This window comes from Syngnathoides biaculeatus, chromosome 9 (genome assembly GCF_019802595.1).
Source record: "Syngnathoides biaculeatus isolate LvHL_M chromosome 9, ASM1980259v1, whole genome shotgun sequence".
Classification (NCBI taxonomy): domain Eukaryota; kingdom Metazoa; phylum Chordata; class Actinopteri; order Syngnathiformes; family Syngnathidae; genus Syngnathoides; species Syngnathoides biaculeatus.
Genome location: NC_084648.1, coordinates 14,368,928 through 14,396,235, shown reverse-complemented (window position 1 = coordinate 14,396,235; position 27,308 = coordinate 14,368,928). Strand labels below are relative to the sequence as shown.

The 27,308-nt window shown below is 41.5% G+C and overlaps 1 protein-coding gene across 2 annotated transcripts in view; it reads left to right on the top strand.

The window, feature by feature from the left end:
* The window catches only part of sdk1b (sidekick cell adhesion molecule 1b), a 305,535-nt gene that overhangs the window by 100,344 nt on the left and 177,883 nt on the right, over nt 1-27,308 (top strand). For both annotated transcript variants that reach the window (XM_061829010.1, XM_061829009.1), the window contains 2 exons: nt 10-116; nt 196-343. In XM_061829010.1, coding sequence (XP_061684994.1) covers nt 10-116; nt 196-343 — 255 coding nt within the window. The remainder of the gene's footprint in view (nt 1-9; nt 117-195; nt 344-27,308) is intronic.

Here is a 27,308-nt window from a genome sequence, read left to right as displayed (position 1 = left end):
CTTCTCTAGGTTGTTTGTACCGTCACTGCAGAGAACTGACGCCGGTCTGTATCAATGTGCAGTGAGGAACAGGATGGGCGCCATCATACACGAGAGAACAGAGGTGCAAGTGGCCTGTGAGTACTAGAAATCTGAACCGGTAGGGCAAGAAAGAACATCAGTGGTATGGTGACAGAAACTGGTTTCTTCCTCTAGTTATGGGAAGGTTCTCTGGCAATGAGCAGAGAACGACAGCGATCCAGGGCCAGGCTGCCATCCTCAGCCCGCCGCCTCTGGCATCATTCCCTCAACCATTGGTCACTTGGTACAAAGACGGACACAAGATTATTCCCAATGACCGAATGTAAGTACCTCTCAGTTAAGCAAGCTACATTCAGAATATTTTTCAATATCCATACCCATTTTTTAAATGTGACGTAGTCCACGCATGATGAAGAAAAACATTGATACGCTTGTTCTTGTTGCTCTTATTGTGCGTGGCTTGCTCAAAATGACTGACATACCACACACTTAACTACATCAGTCGGACTTCCATGATTGTCTTGTGAGTGGCTGCATTGTACCACAGGCTATCCAAACTGCAAGAAAATACAAAAAAGAAGTAGTAGTAGTAGTCATAGTGATCGTAGTAGTAGTTTAGCTAACTGATAGTTGGGACTTTGCTGACTTGGATCGCAAAAGAAGGAAAATGTTCAAATCCAGGCCAGATTTCCATGTTTGTGCAGTGCATTCCAGAACCACAAGAATATTAGCAAAAATACATTTCATAGAGAATAATTATAGTTTAGCATTTAGAAGAATATGCAAACTACGTATAAATGACTCAAGAAATGCAAAATTGAACATCAAGCATCAGTTTTATTTCAGGACTCTTAAGGATGCATGAAATGTGGCATAAAGGGGAGAGGTTATTATTTTTGAAGTGTAATCCACCGTTTCTTGAATTCTATTTCTCATCCACTTTATCGAAGGGCTTGGAAATTTCTTTGGTTGCAAAGTGACTTATTAAATAGACACAATATAAAAGCACAGAGATTGGGAAATGCTTATTATGGAAGCACAGGCCGACGCAGACTCAAGAAAACACTCAGTAAAATTGCACGTACGCATTGGATGCTTTGTGTGGGTTTATAATCCAGGAAATGAGTGATTGCGTCAAACTGGAAATTGGATGAATTTGGTTTGGAGTACTGTCATTTTTGGCCTTTAAACCGCGCCTTTTTCATCACGCTTTCAACCCTGCGGTTTATATGGCAATGCGGCTAATTTGTGCATTTTTTGTAATGGCCGCAAGGGGGCACTCGAGCGGAAAAGGTAAGAGTGAAACCGGTGGAATATATGTGCCGAGGAAGTGACTTTTACCGGTCTGGCCCTGTTAGCGCTGCACTACTCTGTTACTGCCATGTCTCATGGATTTTCACCAGTATGTTTTTTTTTTTTTTTTTTTTTTTTTAAATCGGCCCTCTTAGCATGGTGCTAGCATTAGCATTAGTGCGGTGATGCTATCGTTAAACCGTGTTTCTTTGTAAATATCTTGTGTTTCAATGTCAGTTTCAATGTGGGCACCTGCGGCTTTTACACAGCTGCTGCCTATGTACCAAATGGTATTTCCTTTACAAATGTACTGTTTGAGGCTTATAACGAGAATTACGGTACTTTAAGATGTACACAACGTGAACAGAAATGAGAAAACTGGGACAAAGATTTGGTCAAAAAAAAAAAAAAGAAAACGGAGGTTCCACAAATTTTTTGTTGCAGAATTCTGTGGTTTACTGCAATCATTTTTTCATATATATTTTTTTTCCCATTACATTGACTTACAATAATAACACAAGACACAGCGACTACAATGTTTTTTTTTCTCTGTACAGTTCATCCTATTTTTTTTGGTACGATTACATCATGTAAATAAAAGATTTTTTTAATGAGTTAAAATATGTTTTAACCTTACGGGAGGAACAAGCGTATAGTTTCTCCGAATTGAAGATTTTTAGATGTAAGAATGTAGGTCTTGAACATTACCCACTGCTTTAAATGGGCGTTCATTGTCGTCAGCTTTAATCATACCAGTGGCATATGCAACATTTTTAATTGCATTTCAACAGACAAATTCACCACAAGTTTCATGAATACCATAACCTTTTTCATCAGGCATCCCCTTTTTTTCCCTCCGCAATGAAGCCCGACAGATTCAGGTTGCGTCTGAAATCGATTTTGAAAAAAAATGCGCAGTTGGAACGTCCTCCTCGGTGAAAGATGTGAAGATGTGTCTCGTGCCAGCATAACTAACCATTAAGAGCACTAATAGCTCCCGGGCGTGCTATGGAATGAGATTGTCTTTGGCCTCTGTGCGCATAAATGGTCAGTCTGCTTTGTTCTCACTCCTTTAATGGCACTTCCCAAAGCTCTACGGGGTCATTAACAAATAAACTCATTTTTATCATGTATCATTTCAACCAATAGCTTACGGAGAAAAACATTATTATGTAACGTTTTAAAAGAACAATTATTATTTCAATTTAGTATTCTATTAATTTTAATAACTGCGAGTTTGAGTTTTCAGAGAAGCAACGTAAAGCAAAGCTGTAGCACGGACAGCACTTGTTTCCTTTGGTCTCAACATTAACATTTATTAAGACATTCAATTTGAACGTGTATTGACTAAACTTTACTGCTAAATCCTCATATAGGTGTGACTCTCAATTTCGCGAAAAGTCCTTGGAACACTTTTCCGTTTACTACAAATTCCACACATCGCTCTTCTTTACAAGGCACAATAGATTTTGTACAGCATTCTGAGGAGAAGTGATCATTATTACAGTATGTTATAAGAGGAATGTAAATGAAAGATAATGATAACTTAACTGCTGTAGATGCTCTGATTGCACAGGAAAAAAAAAACCGCTAGCGCTATTAGGTTTGAAACACTTTTAAAAATTCAATTATGAGAAAAGTAGTAGGTACTCCGCTTGTAAATCTGATAACGTGCCGCGCTGCGTGCTAAGTACAATTGTCAAACGTCAGTATTCATACCAAGCAGCACGGTGGATTTTATCAATATGAAAGTCTGATATGGAGACAAAGGCTGATTTTTTTAACAATTCATGAATCAATCCTTCTTTGGACGAGACTGCTTAATGCCCTCTGAATCGACCTTGTCGTTTTAAGCGCTATTTTTCCAACTTTTACACAAATCAAACAAGCATGACCTTGCAATAATTGTATGAGTTATGGAAGATCTTGAGGGCCCAGACCTGAACCCCCTCAAGACCTCCCATCCATTGCAAAGAAGGTCATGGTTGACCACTGCATGGCATCAGCGAATATCTGCCGAAAGTGTACCCAGAAGAATAGAAACTATTACAGCAGCAAAATGTTGGACCAACTCCACATTTCCTCTCATTTTCACTTTTCATAATGGATGGACGTCCACATAATGTAAATGAAATGTAACCTTTCCTTCAGTTATGTGTTTCGCAAACGGTCCTTTCTCCGGGATAACGTTTATTGTGATATGAAATGCATTTGTCTTTAATCAAAGAGTTTGCCAGCGAGACTGGAAATACGGAGCTGCAGTTAATGCTTCGCATTGTCGGTGAAGCGCTTTGTGTTTATGAGAGAGCGAAAGATGCATCACGTTCCTCCCTGCACGTCCTTGAGCATGTCCTTATTTACTGAGTTGAATAACAGAGCAAAACCTGGTCAAACAAAATGCCAAACCACAGACCAAACGCATAATCATCAGAGTGTTACTCCAAGCCAACCACACTTTTGGGATATCAACCTGCGCAGAAAGGAAGCCTCAACAATTGCCAATCAATTTCACCTGCTGTTGAGCAAATGACGGACAAAAGATAGCAAGGAGAGGCAATTAGAAAGACAGACCCAATTGATTCCTCGCTAGTTTTTCTTTTCTTCCCTTCATTGTCCTCAGAAGGTGATATCTGCCACACAAAAAAGTTCCTCAGGTAGTCCAAACTAGAGCTTACACGGGAGTGGATTTTGAATTCCGTTCCTTCCCACTCTTTGCGAGACAATGCGCTTGGCGTCCCTATCACCCCCACCCCATGAATTGATTTTGCTGTACCAAACAAGTTGTTCTCTGACTGGACTTGTATGGCAAAATATTAAGTCAACACACACCTGTTAAGGATCGTAGTCCGACACCATTAGGTTCGCTAACTCTGACCCTAGTCTGGCCATCCAACTAAACTCCGCCTAGAACCGAGCGTGGGCCAGAAGGTGAGCGTAGATTCAAGAGCGTGAATGAGATACCAAGGGATAAGCCGGTACAACAGATAAGGCAGAGTGGTGTGAGACAAATTTCTTAAAGGTAGCATTCAATAACTGTCCTTTGACTGTCAGCATTCAGGTTCCGGTCTGGATTGAGATCTCTAGCAACCATCCGTCGCCCTACCTGGAACATCTGCAGGTGTAGAGAATGCATAACAGACGTGTGGGGGCTATATCAATTACTCAGCCACCTCATGAGTTTTCCTGCAATTCTTCGCTCCATCCATTATAAATAGGAGTTACACTCTATAGCGTAGTCTATCCCAGATGATCTTTTGGCAAGAGATGTGGTACACCTTGCTCTGTTTACCAGCTAATCGTAGTGCCCATGGAGACAAATACTCACCCTCGCTTTCACCTGTATAGATAATTAAGAGTCAATGGAAAAAAAATGGGGAGTCACTGATGGTGTAGTGGTACACGCGCCTGACTTTGGAGCAGGCAGCGTGGGATCGATTCTCGCTCAGCGATGGTGTCGATATCTCCCCTGTGACCAGTTCAGGGTGAAGTCCGCCTGAAGCTAGCTGGGATAGGCTCCAGCTCTCTTGTGACCCTTGTGAGGAAAAGCAGCGTGGATAATAGATGGATGAATGGATGAACAAAATGCAAACTCCAAACCAAAAGACCAGAGCTGAGATTCAGATTCAGACTCAGAAGTGTGACTGACCCAACGCTAGCTCTCTGTTACCCGCCCATGTTTTCTTGTTCTGGACAGTGTGATTGTTTAGCAATCAATCAACCAAAAGTAAATGGAAAACCTTTTCTTTTTTTATATCCATCATCCAATTGTATTGTTGTTACGATGCGCTTGTGTAATCAACCCAGGCTGCATGATGCTGGCAATGTTTCTGTGCTCTGATTAGTTTGACACACATGTCAGAATCTCATTTTCCCACCACGACACTCCATCCCGCTGCCTTTTCAAGCACGAGAATAATCTGGACAGAACTTTTATTTCTTCATCTTGAAATGAAATTTCCCTGATTGGCTTGCCGCCCACACATGCATGCACACACACACACACGCGTGGCGTTTGAAGACTCGTGCGTGGCACTTCCTTTGAACCTTCATAAAACTAATTTGCACCTTTCTTCACAGCTCCCCTCTTGTCTCGACAAGACACGTCTCCCTCTCCCCCACACCCTCATCTACTCGCGTGTCGGCTTTTCTGCCTCAGAATTATTCTTTATACCGTCACGTTTCCTCGGTGCGTTCGCCTTCGCCGTCTCTTTTGGGGTCATTACGGCGTTGGTGGATATACTGTCGGAGAAGCCATAAATGCCTGTTCTTCAACGCACACAAACACAATGTGTCCCCAAAGACCCGTCTCACTTACATCTACCTGGCTCGAAACCTTTCAGCGTGCGATCACGCGTGGATTGTGAACTTGCTGACAATGTGCGCGGTTCTGTTTGTCTGTCTCGCGTGTGCAAGGTTACACGAGCCGATCCCCGCGGTCTGGCGAGACGAGGCCAGATGGCGCCAGGCGGTGGGCTATCTGACCAAGATGATGATGTCGTTTATGAAGTTATTAATCCGTTATGCAGCTCCGTCTCACTTTCTTTTCAGCCCTTGCACACAGCTTGCGATTTATCTCCAGGTGTCTGCACTCCATCTTGCTCTCCATTCATCTGCTGACACTCTATACTCAAGTAGATACACAGGAATATACAGTACTTGTGTGTTAAAACTGTGGTATAAGTATTGATTTCAAATCACTTAAGTATGAGTCAGAAAGTAGACCCTGAAAACTATGTACTTAAGCATAAAAAACTGTTTTGATACCTTGGCAAAATATCAACTCCCAAAAAATCTTTGCACACAATATTTTTTTTAAGCTTTCATTGTTCTTAAACTGAGAGAAAAATAATAAATCCCTGGCACTGTCTTGGGGTCTTTTGGCAACGACGTGTTTGGATTCACATAGCTTTGTAATGTGTTTTTTGTTTTGCTTGTCAGCAAAAAATACATTTTGTAGTGTGCTGAATAATACAACTTAAAGTTAACCTTTAAAAACTTTTTGGAATGGTAAACTGCCTCCTATTCCTTGAGTAATTGTTGAAATGTGACAATACAGTAGTACAAAATTTGGATAACCAATTAAAACATACACAAATGGAAAAATAAAACACTAATCAAACCATGTTTATTTAACCCCAACAACAAACTAAACCACACTTCTTTGACTCCCAGCCTGTCGGTGAATAGTTTTCCGAGGGCATAAAATAAACCCCTGTGCCCTGGGCAGCAGTGGAGCTTTGGATGCCACTGTCAGGTTCAGTAAAAACATATATTTACAGTGAAGAAAATAAGTATTTGAACACTCTGCTATATTGCCAGTTCTCTCACTTAGAAATCATGGAGGGGATCTGAAATTTTCACCGTAGGTGCATGTCCACTGTGAGAGAGAAAATTTAAAAAGAAAAATCCAGAAATCACAATGTATGATTTTTTTTTCAACGATTTATTTGTGCAATACAGCTGGAAATAAGTATTTGAACACCTGAGAAAACCAATGTTAATATTTGATACGGTAGCCTTTGTTTGCAATTACAGATTTCAAACGTTTCCTGTAGTTGTCCACCACGTTTGCTCTCACTGCATCAGGGATTTTGGCTCACTCCTCCACACAGATCTTCTCGAGATCAGACAGGTTTGTCGACTGTCGGTGAGAAACACAGAGTTTCCGCTCCCTCCAATGATTTTCTATTGGGTTTAGGTCTGGAGACTGGCTAGGCCACGCCAGAACCTTGATATGCTTCTTACGGAGCCACTCCTTGGTTTTCCTGACTGTGTCCTTTGGGTCATTGTCATGTTGAAAGACCCAGCCACCACCCATCTTCAGGAAAAGAGGTTGTTCCCCAAAATCTCACAATGCACGACTGTGGTCATCCTCTCCTTGATGCAGTGCAGTCGTCCTGTCCCATGTGCAGAAAAACACCCCCAAAGCATGATGCTACCACCCCATGCTTCACAGTAGGGATGGTGTTCTTGGGATGGAACTCATCATTTGTCTTCCTCCAAACCCGGTTTGGAGAAGTATGACCAGAAAGTTCCATTTTGGCCTCATCTGAGCCTGGGCCGATTCCTCACCTTTCAAAGGAGCATTGAAACCCCACGAGGTGATAGCTTGCATGGGGCTCCACTCCGATTGAGATTGAGATTGACCGTCATGTTTAGCTTCTTCCATTTTCTAATGATTGCTCCAACAGTGGACCTTTTTTCACCAAGCTGCTTGGCAAATTCTCCAAAACCCTTTCCAGCCATGTGGAGTTGTACAATTTTCTCTCTGGTTTCTTTGGACAGCTCTTTGGTCTTGGCCATGTTACAAGTTTGAGTCTTGCTGATTGTATGGGCTGGACAGGTGTCTTTATGCAGCTAACGACCTCACACAGGTGCATTTGATTAAGGATAATACATGGATTGGAGGTGGACTTTTAGAGGCGGACTCACAGGTCTCTGAGGGTCGGAATTCTAGCTGATAGACAGGTGTTGAAGGACTTATTTGCAGCTGTATTTCACAAATCATTAAAAAAATCGGACATTGTGATTTCTGTTTTTTTCCTTTTAGATTCTCTCTCACAGTGGACATGCACCTACGATGAAAATTTCAGACCCCTCCAAGATTTCTAAGTGGTACGAGAACTTGCACTATAGCAGGGTGTTCAAATACTTCTTTTCTTCACTGTAAAACATTCCAAACGACCCCAGACTTGAACTATATTTCCCACTCCACCATTCTCCTGATTCACTATCAAAATATTTTGTCCCCCCCTCGCATGCACGCTCCCAACCACCCACCCACCCACCGTATTAGCAGTTTTCGTCACAGCTGTCCGGCTGCAATCAAAACAGTCGGCGAGAGCTGTCCTGAAGTTGTTTTGATCGCCCCGACCCCCTCTGATGTATATTTTACCGGTGACCCCACAGACCCGGGTGGCGAGGAGCCAGCCTCCGTCTTTAATTAGCTCTGAGGCCTGTGGCAGATGGACGTGAAGTGAATGCGATGAAGAGGTGTCGAAAAGCCGAGCCAGGATGTGAAGAATAAAAAGTCTCCTAATGATTGATCAAATAAAGCCGGTGAGCTATGCAGGGGCATGGCGGGAACAGACGGTGAATTTTTCTGCAACGTTTTTCAGCAGTGAGGCGATATGCTGTAAAAATGCGTGTGTGCCTGTGTGTTTTGACATCCATTTATTTTCATTTGTCACACGGCGCTTTAACAAGGAGGAGACAATTCATTATCCTGCTTTCCATTATGCACACCGAAGAGGTCTGAACCCTGAACAGAAGGAATTTTCAAGGTGTCTCAACTTAGGGAACATGTGTGTGTGTGTTTGTGTGTTTTACGCTAGCCAGGCAACAAAACACCAGCGCATCAATTGTGGGTGATTGTAAAGAAGCATCCTCTAATAACGCCACATATCCCAAATACAACTGGCAATGTGGACGCTCCTCGAACTTGGACTGTGCGACTTTCTCACGGCAGCCACTGGAGCGAGGACAAATGTGTGTGTGTGTGTGTGTGTGTGGTGTGTGTGTGTGTGTGTGTGTGTGTGGTGTGTGTGTGTGTGTGTGTGTTTGTGTGTGTTGGGGGTGGGCGATCACACTGACTGGATGTAGCAGAACACTTGAAAACGGGAAATGAGTGTGGAGTTTTGGAGTTTAAGCTCTTCTCAAGCCATTGTGTCTGGAACTTAATCTCTGGGGTCGCAGAGGCTTAGATAGCGTATGTGAATCTCTTCCCGATGATATGATTTGGTTACTTTAGAGATTAGAGAAATGGGCTGATCATTTTAAGGCATACAGCTGCAAAAATATCCATGTCCTGATTTCATGTTCCAGTCTGGTGTTTTCATAATTCGTGAATTTTGTGATTTTGGTGGACATCTGGAGCAAGGCTGTTTCCTACGTGAAAACATAAGGGCTTACTTGCACAAGGCAATTCATGTCATGCTCGAGGACCCCTGACACCTCATATCTGGAATGCCTGACGAGCTGAACCCATCTGAGTTACAAAGATGTTTCGAAGAGGTGGCCCTGGGCATGGCACGAGTGCCCATCCCAAGGCAGTGCTTGCCACTTTGCTGCATCATATTGCGAAGGGCGTCCTGCCTAGAGGGATTTATAATGTCTGAACTGCTCTCTGAGCTCATCAGTACGGAACTAATGTTAGTTGTTTTACGCTGAGGTTATGACCGAGTACTATTAATTATATATCATTGTTACTGAATCATTTGTATTCACTCTGTTGCCTAAATGGTTAAGCCGCTGTGAAATAGACATTAATAAGCATTAGCATAAAGCTAGCAGGGGCCTTTCTTTAGGCAGGTTTTTGGCTATTTTAAATGTTCAAATTGTAGTTGTCTGTTTTATTTAAAGTCAGACAGTAAACTTCTACTGGGTGTGGTTTTAACTTTTTATGCTATGGTAAATGATGCAAACTTTAAACATGTTCATGCTTTCTTAGATTAAAAGTTGAAATTGTAACTATACAAACCATCATACCCAAACTCTCAATTTCATCTGGAACTCACAACATTCTTCTTAAACCAGGGGTTTGGCACCATCTTATTGCATGTGAGGGTGTGTCACAAAAAAAAAAAGCTAATAAGTGGTCATAGGTTCCACATGTGAAAAAGTAAATCGGGAAACACGTAAATGCAGTTCGTTAGCAGAGTAACTCGAAATAAGTGAATGGTGCCCGAGAGTTTCAAGCTCAATTCTTGCCCCTGACCGTCTTGTGGATTTGGGGATTTTCCGTGTGCTTGCATGGGTTTTCTCCTGGTATTTCGGATTCCTCCCACATTCCAGCAAGGTGCAAGTTTACTGAAGAATCTAAACTGTCCATGTGAGTGGTTATATGTGCCCTGTGGTTGACAGGCAACCTCTCCAAAAGTCAGCTAGTAAAAAACTCCAGCAATTAGAACAAGCGGAAAAGAAAATTCATGAATTATTTCCAAGCAACTCTTTGCTCCCCTGACCTTGCATATTTCAAGGAAGAATTGAATTTTGCTGTTTTGATAAAGATGCACTTTGAAAATGCGTCAATAAATCATGATTTTAATTGTCATGACAAAATATTGGCATACACAGGAAAATTAAATCTGTAAAGTTGTGTAATTTGGCACTTATTCCAATTAGAATTGTTTGGCCTTGACGGATGGCTGCACTCCACAGAATTCCAAACTGTTTTTTTTTAATCCAAGTTTATGTAATATTCAGCACATTCAACTTTTTGTTAATCAGTGTTGGCGCAGCTACTATTTGATCAGTTTTCCAAATTTTGTCATGTACAAACTGGATTTATCTGGCTGTCTCAACCTCTTACTGAAAGGAGACCAACCCAAGTTATTTTGATATATTCTCCATTATCACTGTCAGACTTTTATATGAACATTTCCATGCGACTTCCGTCACGTATCACCCTTCCTGTTTGTTTTTAACCAACTCCTGCGTCATGCATATTGAATAAATTGAGTTGAAAACCAAACCAGTGCCTCTCCATACATTTCGAGCACATTTCGAAAGCTAATTTTAAATTAATCAAAAACCACTGGCATGCCGGGTTTTATGCCAGCTGTGTTTCAATTATCGTAATGTCTCCTACATTAGTTCTCCCCCAGAACAGCCGCTTTCCTGCAAGGCTGAAATGGCTTGTCTGACTTGTTTGGCCAAAATGCCAATGCAGTATGTCTTCATTTACCGGGTACTTTCCACTCGCGTGTTAATGTGGGATTTTAGCCAGGCAACATTATGAGAATTAAAGATAAATAGAGAGAGACGGAGCACCCGTCAGCCTTTGCTTTTGGGAGATATTCTGCTGTCTTTTAGAATAAATGTCTCTAATAACATCTGTTAAAATTCTTGAATCTTAAAGGTCCCATATTTTAGGTATTTAGAACTCCACAGAGATTCTCTAACACGGACTTAGTAAAAAAAGAAAGTGTCAATTTAATTTTGGAAAAAAATAAAATAAATTGTTTTATGCATCCAGAAAAGGACCGTCTGATGGCTACTTCTGTCTGACCCAGTTTTGTATCCACTTTGTCCATATTTGGCTAAGACCACCCCCTATCCTCTGATTGATTGCATCCGTGTTGAAGACCGACTTGTGAGAGCACATGTGATTATGTTGACAGTGCTGGCTCGGGAGGAGAGAGGTAGGCGGAGATCTTCGCTTGTGATGGAGATAAGTTTGAGAAATTCAATTGACCTGATTTCAAGCCTCGCTGCAGAAAAAACATTTGTCATTTCACTTTGACTGAGACACCACAAAGACAATATTGCATTTTAAAGTCATTGTTTGGCAAAATAGCGGACCTTTAAAAACAAATCTCTGCGGCATAGTCAAAAAACTACCAGTACAGTTTTTTTTTCTCATAATGGGCTTAAACGGCATTCATTACACTTTTGAAGATCATTGTTGGAAACGTCCAAAGTCTTAAAACTATGTTGTAATGAATTATGGAGATATAGCATTTTTCTTTCACCATTTCAGTTCTTCTGATTTTTTTGGGGGGGGAGCGGCTAAAACAGCGCCCAGTGATGCACTTGGGCATCTGGCATGAGTCGCCCCTCCTCATTTTATAAAAATGTAAGTGCCTTTGTTTGCGTTAGCAGTTACCCAACACTTTTGCACTTTACTTTGTTTTTATTGCTATGCTTCACGACGGTGTGCATTTAACTCGTGAGTTGCCTCTTCCTGAATGCCACATCTGATAGAAAAGCTTGATTTTGTTATTTAAATCCCCAAACGAGGACGTGACGCCGTGAACTAGCCCGCCGCTGGTTTGCTGGTCGAGAGAAGTTTGTTAGCTTCTCTGCTAACTTTACACTCTCTGGCATGTAGGAGTAAGAAAGTTGCCAGATGAAGTGGTATCTAGCCTTTTTTTAAAAAATTCAACCGGCATAAAGAACGAAGACAACAGCCTGATTTTTAAGGCTCTTTTGATACACCAGACTTTTTTAAATTATTCACATTTTGCATGGTTGTTAAACAATGCTCTTTCTCTGCGGTGTGTCAAATTTACAGGACATCTATTTTCGCTTTGTGCATTTTCCTTGAGTCTGTAAAGTCGGAAGAAGTTCTTGCCGACTTTTCCGAGCTCCTGTTTTCACGGCAGTGTCATACCGATCAGAATTAGGCTGCCATCAGTGAGTTCTGCATGGATGAAGTACCATCTACAAAATACAATCAATTCCACACAGTTGTCAAATCATGGGTTCAAATGGCCATCCCTATAGAAGCGAAATGATTTTTGGATGTCTGCCTCATCTTGATGATTTTATAATTTACCCTCACCCCTCACTACATTCTCATCCCTCTTCTTTCTCCATCTAGTTCCCTCTATAATTGAATGACTCCCTTTACTCCACTAATGCTATGCCAAAGACCTGAATAAATGCTCTCTATTGTAAACTTGTCTATTTCTGCCCTTGCTTCGTTATTCCCTGTTCAATCTTACGTCTAAAATAACTGTCGATAAATCTTCCCGTCCCCCGTAGTTCTCTTTGTATTGCAATACAGTATGACCTAAATATAGTCTCCTTAATTGCGCGTATTGTGTGGGCTCTCGCTCACATGCCAGAGTAGAACACAATGCCGCCTTAGTGACACTTCAAATGGATACGTGCATTGGGGGCGTGGGTGTCTCAGTTCTGAGGACCCGGGTTCAATCCCAGCCCTCCCTGTGTGGAGCTTGCATGTTCTCCTCGTGCCTGCATCAGTTTTCTCCGGGCACTCGGGTTTCCTCCCACATCACGAAAAACATGCAACATTAATTGGACACTAAATTGCCCGGAGGTGTGATTGTGAGTGCGGCTGTTTGTCTCCATGTGCCCTGCGATTAGCTGGCAACCAGTTCAGGGTGTACTGGGCCACCTCCTGCCTGTTGAGATAGACTCCAGCACTCCCGTGACCCTTGTGAGGATAAGTGCCTAGGAAAATTAATGGATGGATAGTTCAGGTCACGAGCAGTAACAGGGACAAAACACCTACAATGTCTTTGTTTTGCACAAAATCTCTTCAGGGGCTACCAAAGATGACCGTAACTGATGTCCATCACATTTTCAGGGTAACATCTGAGACTCTTATGATCAAAGATTTTAAAATGTATGTTTCATCTTCCATATGTGACTACGAAGGTGTGCAATGTGTCTATTTGCTAACAAATAAAACACAAGATACTGATAATAGTGCATATGTTGTATGTCTCTACATAGCCAACAACAAGCTTTTAATATTTGAACGTGTTATTCTCATTATATTTGTGCAAGCTAATGATAATGTCATCTCATTAGAGTAGTTTATTAACTTTTAACTTTAACTGTTAACACTTATAGGTTTTATTTGAGTGTATTTGAGGCAAGGACTTTAATTTTACAAACATTAACTATTAAATGGAGACTGACATAGACTCAGTGAAAAAAAAATACAGTACAACATATCTCTACAAAGTCATGGAAATACAACATTGTTGAATGATTACGTCAGAATCAATTAAAATAGTAATTGTCGTCCAAGCCCATCATCTTTAATACTGAGCAGGCGACTCGTTTCAAACGATCGGGAAAACGCAATGCTCCTCTTCCGTTGCTACTAGTTTTGATCGGCATCAGTATTAAAATAGGCTCAGCAGTTTAAATCTGTAACGTCTACGTGAGAACGATAGCGTCCATCTCAGGACTCGGATAATTAATGAAAGTGCCCGGTTGAGTCTGCAGGTTGAAAAATGAGGTATCTATTATAGAGAAATGTATTTTTCTTCCGGGGTTACTGCGTTTGTGTTCACGTATGGTGTAAATTCAGGAGTCTTAAATCATCACCAAGACATTTTGACTCATTTAGAAACGTATGCCCAGAAGTTTCCAATATGTCTGCTCTAAATCGTTAAATCTGGTGTATTTTGTCAGTGATTTGTTCTGCCTGCGCCATATTTTTCATGCATTTTGCAGTAAAAGAAAATCAGATGACTCGTTAAAATTTTTATTTTACTGCTGTGACTGCACGGTGGGGGCGGGATGGGCTGTGGAGGAGGGGGTGCTTGATTGCGTTCGAGAAGCTACTTGGCAAAGTCAGGAAGGGAACAAGGGGTTGCTTTAATTGCATTTTCAAGTAATAGTATTCATTGTCTGTGTGGCGTGGGGAGGAATTGTATGATCCAGACAGCATTTTCGGGCCTGCTGTCACGCAATGAAAATTTGTGGTTTTCATTCCGAAAGCAATTTGCTGTTGCCCGTTGCTGAAGCTCCTTCTTGGACCACTTTTGCCATATGAATGGAAAAGATCAATTTGCGTTTTATAGCACTTGTCCTGAATAGAGAGCATTTACGCAATTAACATTTATTCTTGGAAGACGAGGACCGCATCTGGTGGCGGATGGTTAACTTTGACGGATAAACATCCCATCAAACACTCTAATAACACATTCCACTGCAATGAGAAATACATATTTTTCACAAGTGTTACTACTCACATTGTCAATGATGCACACACAGCTCAACTAAATTGATAATCCAGTACAACATGCGCTACCAACTGGGTCACACGTTCTGTTTGCAGCGACACTGACACCACTGCCCAGACACAAGCCACATGAATTGGTCTAGTGAAATAAGATCATATAAAAATGAACAAAAATAATAAACACTTAAGACACCAACATTCTAGTGAGGATAAGCGGCTTGGAAAATGAATTGCGGAATATTAGGCACTGGTTGTTCCCTGTAGCAAGCATTGGATTGTGTGACTAACACCTGCCAATGACGTGGTCTTCCTTGGACCTCATGAGCACGAAGGCAGCTTTGGTTGAAACAGGAAGAAGAATGGCGAAGGAAAAAAACTAAAAGACAACCAGAATAGGAAGAGGAAAAGTTGTTGTCCCATCTTGTTGGGAAAGTTACGACTGTTTCTCTTCCTGGCCGTTTTGTGGCTCACTGGCAACTTCAGAGCGACCGTGTTTGGTTTGAAGCGTACCAGGTCCCACGTGGTCTGATTGCCTTGTGGTCAGCCACGAATCTGCTGGGAAGCTAAGTCTATCCTCATCCTGGTCCCTGGCAGTGACTGAGTCCGAACGAAAGGAAAAAAGGTCAAGAGGTGTCCCACAGCCACCCGACTGATGTGCTACCAGCAAGGACTGGAAACGGTGCACACCCCAAACAGCAAGAGAGCAAAAAAATTAAGAGTCAGCATTACGGAAGCTAAGGGGAGATCCAAAAAAAGGAGGGCCAACCGGAAGGAGGAAGACCACACCCACGGCTGGCTCAAATAACTATTCCAAGGTCGAAATCAAAATTAAATCTAAAACTTTTTTTGTGTGTATTAAATGAAATCCTACTTCAATAATTTTTTTGCTCTTCCACTTCTGCCTGCCAGGGAGCAGCTGCGTTCGTCTGAGATGATCACTCAGTCTGCAAGAAAAATCTGCGCTTGTGCGCTTGTCCACTTTGTGGTGCGGACGGTGATTTATTCTGAGTGTGTTTGTCTTCTACTCTCTGCCTCCACCGCTCTCCATTTTCTCGTCTTTTGCTCATTTGACTCTGCTCGCATCCTCCATCATTTCAAAATCATTACAGCCCCATTAAGCCCTGAAACAACACCTCCCAGCATGGGCGCGCATGTGACCACGTGTGGACGTGTCACCTGTCTAAAGTCATTAAATATTCAAAAGACAGAAACCTCTTTTAATTATCCACTAATCACACTTTTAATTGCCTGCCACGCTGGCGTCTCCCACACACTCTTGACTCTTCACATGCTCCAACACACACATACAATCACACACGGTCACATGTATCATCGGAGATAGTTCTTAAGATGTCGACGCAACAGAAAATGCGAGCGGTCGATCCCGTGTGAGTTAGACGTGGTGGTGACATGCGAATGGAAAATGTGGTTTTAATACGAAGGCTGAGGCGCACAGGAGAGACGACGACAATAAAACTAAACAAATCATTCAGTGAACGAAGGCGATGCAAACATCTGTTCTCTAGAGCTCCTCTGTCGATGCCTCTTCTGTTATGACATTGTGGAGCATCCTCAGTCAAACAGCACATCTTTGCTTGTATTAGAATGGAGGGAAATATCTCATTTTCTAAATAAAATATACCATTGCTCCCTTTAGATTGATATTTTGCATACAGAAGGTGAAGCGCTTTATCGCCTCTTTTTGCACGTTTTTTGGGGAGCTGTTAGTAGATGAGAGGAACAAGACTGAGGACGGGATCACGACATCACACCCAAGGCACGTATGACGTCACTTGCGTTTGGTAGAAACTGATCTGTTTTAGACTGACACAAAGACATAGTTCGATACAACTGTCATCTGCATAGCTAAGACAGTCAAGTTTTAGATTTGGCCGATTAGGAGGGGTCCAAGAACTGACCATTTGAGGAACCCCAAAGGTCAGTTACTTTTTAAATCCTTTGAAAACAACATAGATAGTTACACTGTTTTTGTTTCAGGCGAAAGAGGTTTATGATGGTTCATCATTTTTTTCAATTGTGTATTCTGTACATTGTATGGTCTAAAATCTCATGAGCCAGAGTCCTGGATCAATAAGTAAAAGGTCATACATTTATTCTGTTGACTTAGTCTTTTGGCACTGTTCGAGTGGACTCTTGTCTTGTTTCTCTAGTTGGACGGCTTTTTGTTGCCAATTTTTTTGATGCAGCCTTATCCGCCACCTTCCTGAGCAGTAAGGTATAGAAGAGCAGAAACACAAGAACCTCTTTTGCACAGAACACACAATACACACTTATGCTCGCCCTTATTTGGCTCGCTGTTTTGCGCTTGTGCTTCTAGGGTAACTTTGCCCGAGCTGAATTTTTATTTTTATGCAGAGCAGGTGGTACGCTACGCTTTTGTTTTTCGCATATACTTCTGCTGTTATTGTCATCCCACTTCAATTAGAGGTACACAAGGACATAACAAACCATGAGATAAGGTTGTATTCCTGTGACCAGAAAAAGAAAGTATTGGCTCATCATGGCAGAACTGTTAACACAACCCCCTTGTTTGTTTGGCCATCTGTTTGTTAGTTAGTAGGTTGGTTTCTGTTTCATGGATGATGTCAAACAGCTACACTGTTATACTTCTATGGTGTGTGACGCCATAGTGACTACGTAAACCCGTTTTCTACATTGGTTGGTGTCATTAAGGTTTGGGGTGATTTGGAGCCTATCCCAGCTGGCTTTTGGTGAGAGGCGGGCTACATCCTGCACTTTCCGTCCGTCAATTAAATGGGGCACATTTAGACAAAGAAGCATTCACACTCACATTTACACCTATGGTCAATATATGGCCATTTAGACAGTTGCTATCTTATCCCAAATTCTAATAGTGAAAAGATTGATTTTGTTTTGTGTTTGTCTTCCATTAACACTTCCAATTCCATCACTTAGAAAATAATTGTGCCCGTGTGGTGTTCTCCCAAATTTTCCAGCATGTAAATTGAAAGCCATCAGTGCTACCTAAAGCACAAAATCCAATTTCAGATGGCTGCGGTCAAGTTCCCTGTTTAGTCAACAAAAAAATTGGAGATTGGAGCATGATTTTTGTGAAAATATTATATTTTCTCCAATGCTGATCTATATGTACTGTCATGTTCCTCTTCTTTGCTGAATCCAATGTCTTTTTTGTCACGCTATTTACATAGCTTATTCTTTCAAAACTAAACTTCCAAAAAGTCAAAACAAATGTCTTACTGTGTGGTTTGTACTGAAAGGGTCAATGCGCATGATGTATTGACTTTATTTTTTGTTTGCATCTAAAAGAGTGAGCGTATGGTCAAGTGTGTGCTCGTGTGGGCGTGAGGTTACAGAATAATGTAGATGAAAATGTTTTCGCCTGTGGGCAGAGTGCTTGTTTCCTTTGCATTGATTTGCAATTATCGCGGTGGCGAGTGTATCACTTAAAAATGCTTCTTGCTCCAAAAGATGATGGTACTAACAATGCTGTGAGGTTTGTTCTTCGTATAAGTTCAGCAAAGATATGGTTGAATTTACCTGCAATGCTAATGAAGACGAGCTCTTTTTCAGAATGGATGCATCTTTTCAATTAAAGGCCTCCCCCGTCCTACACCTGGCCTCTAAAGATGCCTTGGTCTCTGGGCAGTTGAGTAAATGAACTGTCCTGGTACTGATATGAGCTAATTGTGAAACCTGGTAGAAGATATGCACTCGAGTAGCTCAGTGAATGACATGTTAATGGGCCTTCGCCTTCCTTCCAAGCAACCTACCTGCTGTATGGTTCTACATGTCTAGTGTTTACTTAATGCAAGGTCCTCCGTGCTTGGAGAGCGGCCGTTAAACTGCCCCTCAGGTGAAACAGATGCTGTCAAAGTGTCACTGTGTGAATTCTACCGGACTCTCATTGATTTACTGTCCTTTCCCTTCGTCTGAGTGCACCGTCAGCTCCTTTTGCTGATTTGGACTGCCTGACAGGCTGACGTGTTTGCTTGAGACCGCCCATATGGTTTAGCCTCATATTCACTGAGATCTGGTGGAAAGGTTTTCTGATAATTTTATCGATAGAGGAAGATATTGAATAGTTTCTCCAAACAAGCCAAAGAGCTTCATGAATCCTAAGATGAAGCAGACTCTCGGGCAGGTGAGGGAATAACGATTAGGCCTTGGAGATGAATGTCTGACTCTTAATGAAAATTACAATTGGACTTGGTAGGATTAAAAGACCTGTTTTCTTCATTTTCTTAATCTAATTTGGTAATTTAGCCCTCAGGGCTCATTTGTTAAGAGGATTCAATCACTATCCTTGCTCATGAAGTTATTTTCTTCAGTTGTGTGCACCGACAATCACTTAGAGAAGTTATAAAAGCTTGAACCAGAGAGTTGGCCCCAATGTCTTCTCCGTGTATTCCTCGTCGTGTATGAGCTACAATTCGACAAAAACAGTCGAATGATCACTGAAGATGCTTCAGCCCACATGTAGTATTAAACAGCAGAGTGAGAAAGGCTCATGCACCAGATCCAAGTCCTCAAATGTGATTTATCGCCTGTATCCAATATTTTGGTTCATTTTTCCCCAAGGTTAATGTAGAGCTTCGACAACACACCTTTTTCTGCTCACCTTTGTGAACGACCTCTGAAAGGCAGAAAGCAGGCCAGTCGTGGAAGTACATTTGCTGAACAAACAGCGAGTGGAGAGAAAAGTCTCCTTCCGGTGTGTTCACTGGTCTCCTTACCGTCTGCCCTCTGTTCACCTTTTCACCACCTGGCCTCCTTCGCTTTTTCACTCCGCGCTGTCCAGGGCGTCGATGCTGTACTCTCAACTAGCTACAACACGTACAAGCTAATGGGATGCGATACAAGAGCAAGGCATCAACATTGGATACTTTCAGATTCATTTACACGAATAGAAGGTTCATTATTGTGGTTGTAGTTTGCAGTGGTGTGCTTTTTTGGAGCTGCTTATCCTCACAAGGGTCGTGGGACTGCTGGGGCCTATCCCGGCTATCTTCGGGCACGAGGCTCGCTAGACTCTGAAATGGTTGCCAGACAATCGCAGAGAAGTTGTCATTCACATTAACAATCACACCTAAGGGCAATTTTGGATCTCCAGTTCATGCATGTTTTGGGATGTGTGAGGAAACCAGAGTGCTCCGAGAAAACCCACACAGCCACAGGGAGAACATGCAAACTCCACAGTGGTGGGACCAGGATTTGAAACCCGGTCCTCAAAACTGTGAGACAGATGTTCTAAGCAGTCGCAACACTGCACCGACAGTGGTGGTCCAACTATTTCTTAATCCATTTGTTCTGGTCATGGTGCTGTCCTTTCCATATGCATTATGATTCCTGTGGTTGACTGGTCAAGAATGAGGGCACATTCCCGATATGAATGAACATGCCAGGATGCGGATAGAACGGGCTAATGGTCCCTAATGGCGCTGTGACTACAGAAAAGGCAGAAATGGGAAGGGAAATATTTGAATACATGGCCAAATGGGTATGGAATCTTAATAACTTACGGCCTTTCTTTCACAAAGATTTGAAGAGAAACTCGTGCCAAAATTATCCAGCTCCGAATGGATAATTTTGGCCCGAGTTTCGTAAATCTGAAAAAAATGCCTATGTCTCGTTTTGAAAACAAACTCTTCATTTGTAGTTACTGTCACTTCTGTCCCCAAGTTTGTTTTTAGCAAGTACCTGAACAGTGATTTCTTCATTTCCAGGTTTAATTTCAGACGTTGTCCATTTTCCAAGCCGCCCGAGCCTATCCCAGCCAACATTGGGCAAAAGGCGGACGATACCCTGAACCGTTTGCCAGTTAGTCGCAGGGCGCATATCGCCACGATCACTGAGCGGGAATCGAACCCGCTCTGCCCACAGGAAAGTCAGACATGTGTACTACTACACCATGGATGACTCTCATACGTTGTATTATTCAAATTCTGATTCCGACTATCATATTTTGTCAAAGTAACACTTATTTGAGAGTTTCACTCAAAACTAAGGAATAAAATTTAATGGGATGCATTCGAGGCAAACTTGCTAATTTGCGGTCTCAAGAAGCACATCTCGAAAAGTGAGGGTTACAATCCACAGTTGGGGTTGGAGCCAAGGTTAGGGAATCCGAGTGGAATTTCAAGCCTGGTTTAGGGAGTTCAGGCCTGGGTTTGGGTTTTGAAATTGGGATTTCAAGTCAATGTAGGCTTTTAAAATACTATAAAATATCAAGGTAAACATTTGACACATCTATATAAAAAAGACTCAATGACCCAAGCCTGCAACTGAACAGGAAGTTGTCCATTTTGATTTTAATACAGCTATTTTAGGCAAATGCCAGAGCTCAAACTTCAACTCTGGGGATGAACAAAGGTACACGAAAAAGCTAAGCAATTTTTCATGACTGAGCTTTTTTTGGCTTACAGAATCTAATGCTGCCAAAGTGTGCTCCTAAATTTTGAAGATTTGATTTGTGGAATTTATATTGCCTTGTTTGCATTTTTTGCCATCCACCTTTCCAAGATTAAAAGAACATAAAATGTTGACTCGCAACTCGTAACTTAACAGGTCAACGGTGTGACTCAGAATAGTAAAGAAAACTATTCAGGTATTCAATCTGTCTTGTAAAAATTGTTTGTGGTGTTTTTATGGATTACTTCCATTATCACTCATTTTCTCATTTCTTTAAAAAAAAAAAAAAAGTTTTAGCCCTTGCCATTGAAAAGCACAATGCGTGCGCGTGCGACAGGAAGTCGTACCTGTGTGCCTTTTTATTGTCAGCGTTATCTGGCAGAGCCGCTGTGGCGAGGTCACCCCCTCTGTGGCCGTGTGGCACTTTGAAGGAACTTTTAAGGAGATTGAATAAGAAAGGCAGTGATTTAGGCAGTGCATTAATTACAAGTCACAAAGCTGCAGAGTGTGTGTGTGTGTGTGTGGGGGGGGGGGGGGGGGCATTAAAATGTTTTCTGACTCGGTGAACGTGGCTGTTAAAATATCCCACAAACACATCAGGGTTCATTACTGCTGTAACCTTAACCATATTTCTTGTTTTCACCTCTTCTCCCTCCCATTTATTGCTCTCATTTGCAGTCACATATACTGCCTTTCTTTTTAAGGCTGGGGTGAACTTTTTTTTTTCTTTTTTTTAAGTTAAGAGTTATGAACCGGAACTAAGATGTAAACTGAGGACTTGGATAGTGTAAAATGGCGTGGGGCCCAAATTGATTAAGAGGCCTGATTATTTTAGATGCATTTAATTCAAAGGGAATGTTGTATAGAACACATTTTTAGGAGAATAAAATCTTGATGTTCAACGCCAAATATCTGCCTGAATGGGATTTAATTTAAAAAAAAAAAACTCAAATAAAATTACCACTTTTTTTTATTGCAACTTACCATTGTAGTATCCCTGTAATGTTACAGTAATAATAATAATAATAATAAATGAAAAAATACATCTCTCCTGACTTTATTTAAAAAAAATAATCTGAAATTTTTTTCCTGTAAAAAAAAAAAAATAATCCTTTGGACATTGTCTTTTTGTCACAAAATATACAATTCAATTTTCTGAAATTACCTTTTTTCTCCTTTTTTAAAGTTACCTAATAGTACTACTTTTTATTGCGAAATATACAAGTTAATAAGAATTACAACTGAAATTAGGACAGGTTTTATAATTTTCAGATGATTGGTATCAGGTAAAAAAGCTCTATTTTTTTGTCTCAATTTTTTTTAGGGTAACAAAGTTTTTAAAAAAAATGTAATTATTGAACTAGAACTGTAGCCATATAAAACGGGCTCGCGTTGAAATATTTTCATCAGGAAAAAAATAAAGATGATTGAGACAATTTAGATATTAATTGCTGAGCTCTCGGATCAGGCTTTAGTATCAGCAGATACACAAAATCAAATGATTTGGACTCAGCTGATGTCCCGATTAACAACAAGACCTTTTCTGTGATTAAAACAAAAAAAAACGTTCAAATCTATTCTTCTAGCAAAACATTTTTTTCAAAAAATATAAATCTTTATTCTTCTAACATTACAACTTGTTTCTTATATGAAGACCTTTTTTTTTCCTCAAGAAAGCATAATATTTCAACTTTGTTGTCTTAGCACATCTCTTTATGTGTCACTTTAACGTGTCAGGAGTTCCATGTCTCCAAAATGGGACTATTTTCATTGTTCTTTATTATCAAAACTGTATTTGCCAAGCATACGGGTGGAAAAGTTGGGAAGGGTTCTGGGACAATGTTCCAGAGGTATTCAGACGCTTTTGGTATGGAACTGGACTTGTCCACAACCTTGAGGATACTGATTGTCCGACATCAGCTCATCAATGCTGCGAGGTTTCGCGTGGAAGCAGGTCTGGCGTCCTGTTGTATCAGCTAATGAACATCCAGTGGAAATGGGAAGGGACTGAATCACAATAAATCACGCGCTTCATAACCTCATTGTGTAGCTCCGTATTCCCCAATTAGCGAGTTCAACAAGCATGCATGCTTCCCTGTTATCGTTGTAAAAGGCCCGGATCCAAGCCCGCAGTCCCTGCGCCTTCTAAATAGTTGATGCACATTTTTAATGTGTTGGCAGCCTGCTTCTATTATTTCTTCTCATTTGGTTGAGCTCCAACAGGCTCATTATTGAGATGTGCAATTGTTGTTTTTCCACCCTTTGCTTTAGTATGCGATACAACACCTGTAGAAATATTTCATTCTTAAGTCTTTGATGGATTCATTTTTGAACAAGCAGCAGCGGTCATATCATACTGACAGTTGAAGTCCTTTATAGATGTAAAAGTATAAGACAGGCTCACTCGATTTGTTTTTTTTCTTGTATTGTAAAACAACATTTATATTAATATAGTGTCTGGAAAATGTGACTTCATTTGAAATATGAACATCTGAATAACTATATGCAAATGACCTGGAACGGTTGGACACACCTCCTAATACAAAATACAGCAAGTATCCATTCAGCCATCTATTTTATGAGGCGCTTATCCTCACAAAGGTCGCGAGGAGTGTTGGAGCGTATCCCAGCTATCATTGGGGAGGAGGCGGGGTACACCCCAAACTGGTTGCCAGCCAATCACAGCGGACGTAGAAACAAACAACATTCACACTCACAATCACACCTTGGGGCAATTTAGAGTCTCCAATAAATCCACGTTTTTTGGGGATGTGGGAGGAAGCCGGAGTGCCTGGAGAAAACCCACATAGGCACGGGGAGAACATGCAAACTCCACACAGGTGGAGCCAGGATTTGAACCCCAGTACTGTAAGGCAGATGCCCTAACCAGTGGCACCTACAAATATCATATCCAGTGCCCAAATGAACTTCAGTGGCCAGAGGTAAAGAAGCTACAAGATTAGCTCTAAAATAACATAAATGCTCGAGTGTTCTCGTCAACGTTTTCACGGTACTGCATGTGATACGGCGGATCGGTGGATCAGCTGCTAAAGCGTTGGCCTCACAGTTCTGAGGACTCGGGTTCAATCCCGGCCCCGCTTGTGTGGAGTTTGCATGTTCTCCCCGTGCCTGGGTGGGTTTTCTCCAGGCACTGCAGTTTCCTCCCACATCCCAAAAACATCCAACATTAATCGGACACTAAATTGCCCCGAGGTGTGATTGTGTGTGTGGCTGTTGTCTGTCTCTATGCGCCCTGCAATTGGCTGGCAACCAGTTACGGGAGAACCCCGCCTTCTGCCCGTTGACAGCTGGGATAGGCTGCACCACTCCCCACGACCCTTGTGAGGATAAGCAGCAAAGAAAATAGATGGATGGATGAGTTCCCCCAGCCCTGCTACAATATTTCCACTATTTGCACATATATTAGCTGACACTCATATACAACATAAACACTTTTACTTCCTTTTGTTGAAAAAAAAAAATCATTCACTGATATTCCAACAACATATTCAGACGGTGAAAATTTTATAACAGATTTAGAGAATCTTTTCCCTTCCTCTTTCAAGTTTTTGATGGCATGTCCAAATGTTCTTTCCAGTTTATAAAGTCAGTATATTTGTATTGCATTTGTTTTGGCTCTTCATTGCTTGTGAAATACATCTTAAACTAATATTAATTTAGTTGGTTGAATTTAAATTTGAGATTTGAGAAAGAATTGGCTATATTATTAAGACTATGAAATGATTTCACATTTTTGGGTGGGACATCTTGTATTTTGGGTGTATGCTAAAATTGAAATGCCCATTGTATACTATATATATATATAATAATATAATAATTCACAACATGAGCATATTTAGATTTTTGAAAAAAATATTGTTTTATTTGAACAAGAATCACTGATACTACAGTTTGAGGCGTCCTCCCTCGCCTGCATGCTTTTTTTTTTGTCGGTTGGAACTTACAACAAAACTCCTTTCGTAATATTTGTTTGAGGCACAGCGAGAGGATTAAAGAGTACTCTGTAACTATGTTGTAGAAACAAAAACAAAAAGACATCTTTAACCTCAGGCTGTGCTAACAATAGCATCATTTCAGCTATGCATAGAAAATCACAAAATCAGTCAGCGCAGCGCGACTGGCAGCAGAATGTCACAACCCCTGTTCCTTTTGTCACCGTTGGCTTAGCTAGACGATTTCATCTTTGCTATAGAAAAAAGATAGATCATGTTCATTAACCACAGGTTACATGTTTCCTTTGTCTTTGGCGTACTAAAGCTGTTTGAGGTTCTTATGATTATCCATCCATCCATTCATTTTCTTAGCCACTTATCCTCACAAGGGTTGCAGGGAGTGCCGGAGCCTATCCCAGCTGTCAACGGCCAGGAGGCGGGGTACACCCTGAACTGGTTGCCAGCCAATCGCAGGGCACATAGAGATAATCAGTCACACTCACAATCACACCGAGGGGCAATTTTAGAGTGTCCAATGAATGTTGCATGTTTTTGGGATGCGGGAGGAAACCGGAGTGCCCGGAGGAAATCCATGCAGGCACGGGGAGAACATGCAAACTCCACACGGGCGGGTTCGGGACTGAACCCGGGACCTCAGAACTGTGAGGCCAACGCTTTTCCAGCCGATCCACCGTGCCACCTTTTATGATTATAACGTTTACATTTTTAATTGCACCTTCTGTTGTAGTTGTAGCACAAAAAAGAAATAGACACCTTTTTCCTTTATTCTCATTGTATTCGTGTTTTTTCTTGTTACGTTTGTCATAATTTTGGAATTTGTTTTTGAAAAAAAAATGACCGCTAGAAAAAAATATTTATGTAATTAAAAAAAACAAACAAACACATTTGCCACTTTACGACCCTTTTCATGAAAATATCGATTCCGTCTCCTAATAGTAGAACAATTGTACGTACTGCTGCCTTTAATGCAGATGGCGCAGGTTTGATTCCCAGACACTTCTGGTCCCAAGCACAGATTAAAACAGGTGCGTTGCATCAGATAGGGCATTCGGTATAAAAAGCTGTGGCAAACAAATAATGCGAGTGACTTGCTGTGATTTATTGCAGTCAACAAAAAGGAAACAGCATTTGCATTGCCTGCCTGTGCACCTCCCAGTCATCCCGTCTAATTTCACCGGTAATTAATTATCTATAAGGTCTTCAAGCCCAAGCCACATTGCTCTGTTGCAAAGAAACCAATTTCCTTCAACCCTTGTGAGTTTTTTTTTCAATTTATTTAGATGTGCACATGTAAAATGTCTCAGGTTTGGGGGAGCGGACAGCAGCCGTTTCCGCCTTCTTTCCGCACCCCCGACAGGCAGTGTGCCGCCTCTAAAGCACGTTGCGTGGACCGCAGGTTGCCTTGTCGTAATCAGCGATGAGGGAAGCTTTATTTTGGCAGCTTCTCTTCCAAAATGAGAGCAGGCAGGTAAAAATGCACACGTCGGGCTGACGCAAACACGCGGCTTCCCGCTCCGCGCTGACACAGCCGGCGATTCAGTCAGTTTGGAGCTTTTTCACAGCGGCTGTGAATAAAGCTCGTGTTAGACTGGGATTGCTTTGTAACGGTTCATTTCGACTGAATTCTAAGCTGTAGGTAAACATCGGTGTATATTTCATCAATGCCAATCACACTTGAAGTCAATACTGTTGTTATATTTCATATCCATTGATCCAGTGGTAGCTTTAATTACAAGCTTAATTTGCTCAGTGTATTCACTGGAACCTCGGAGTTTGAACATAATCAGTTCTTGTGAAGTGTTCTAAACCCGATTTGTTCAACCTCCTTAACATTGTTTTCCATAGAAAATAATGTCATTGAGTTTAATCTGGGCAGACGGTGGAGCAATTGGTTAAAGTGTTGGTCTCACAGTTCTGAGGACCTGCCTGTGTGGAGTTTGCATGTTCTCCCCGTGCCTGCGTGGGTTTTCTCCTGGGAGTCCGATTTCCACTCAAACCTCCCCAAAACACGCAACATTAATTGGACACTCTAAATTGCCCCTCGGTGTGATTGTGAGTGCAACTGCTGTCTGTGTCCATGTGCCCTGCGATGGGCTGGAAACGAGTTCAGGGTGTAGCCTGCCTCCTGCCCGATGACAGCTAGGATAGGCTCCAGCACTCTC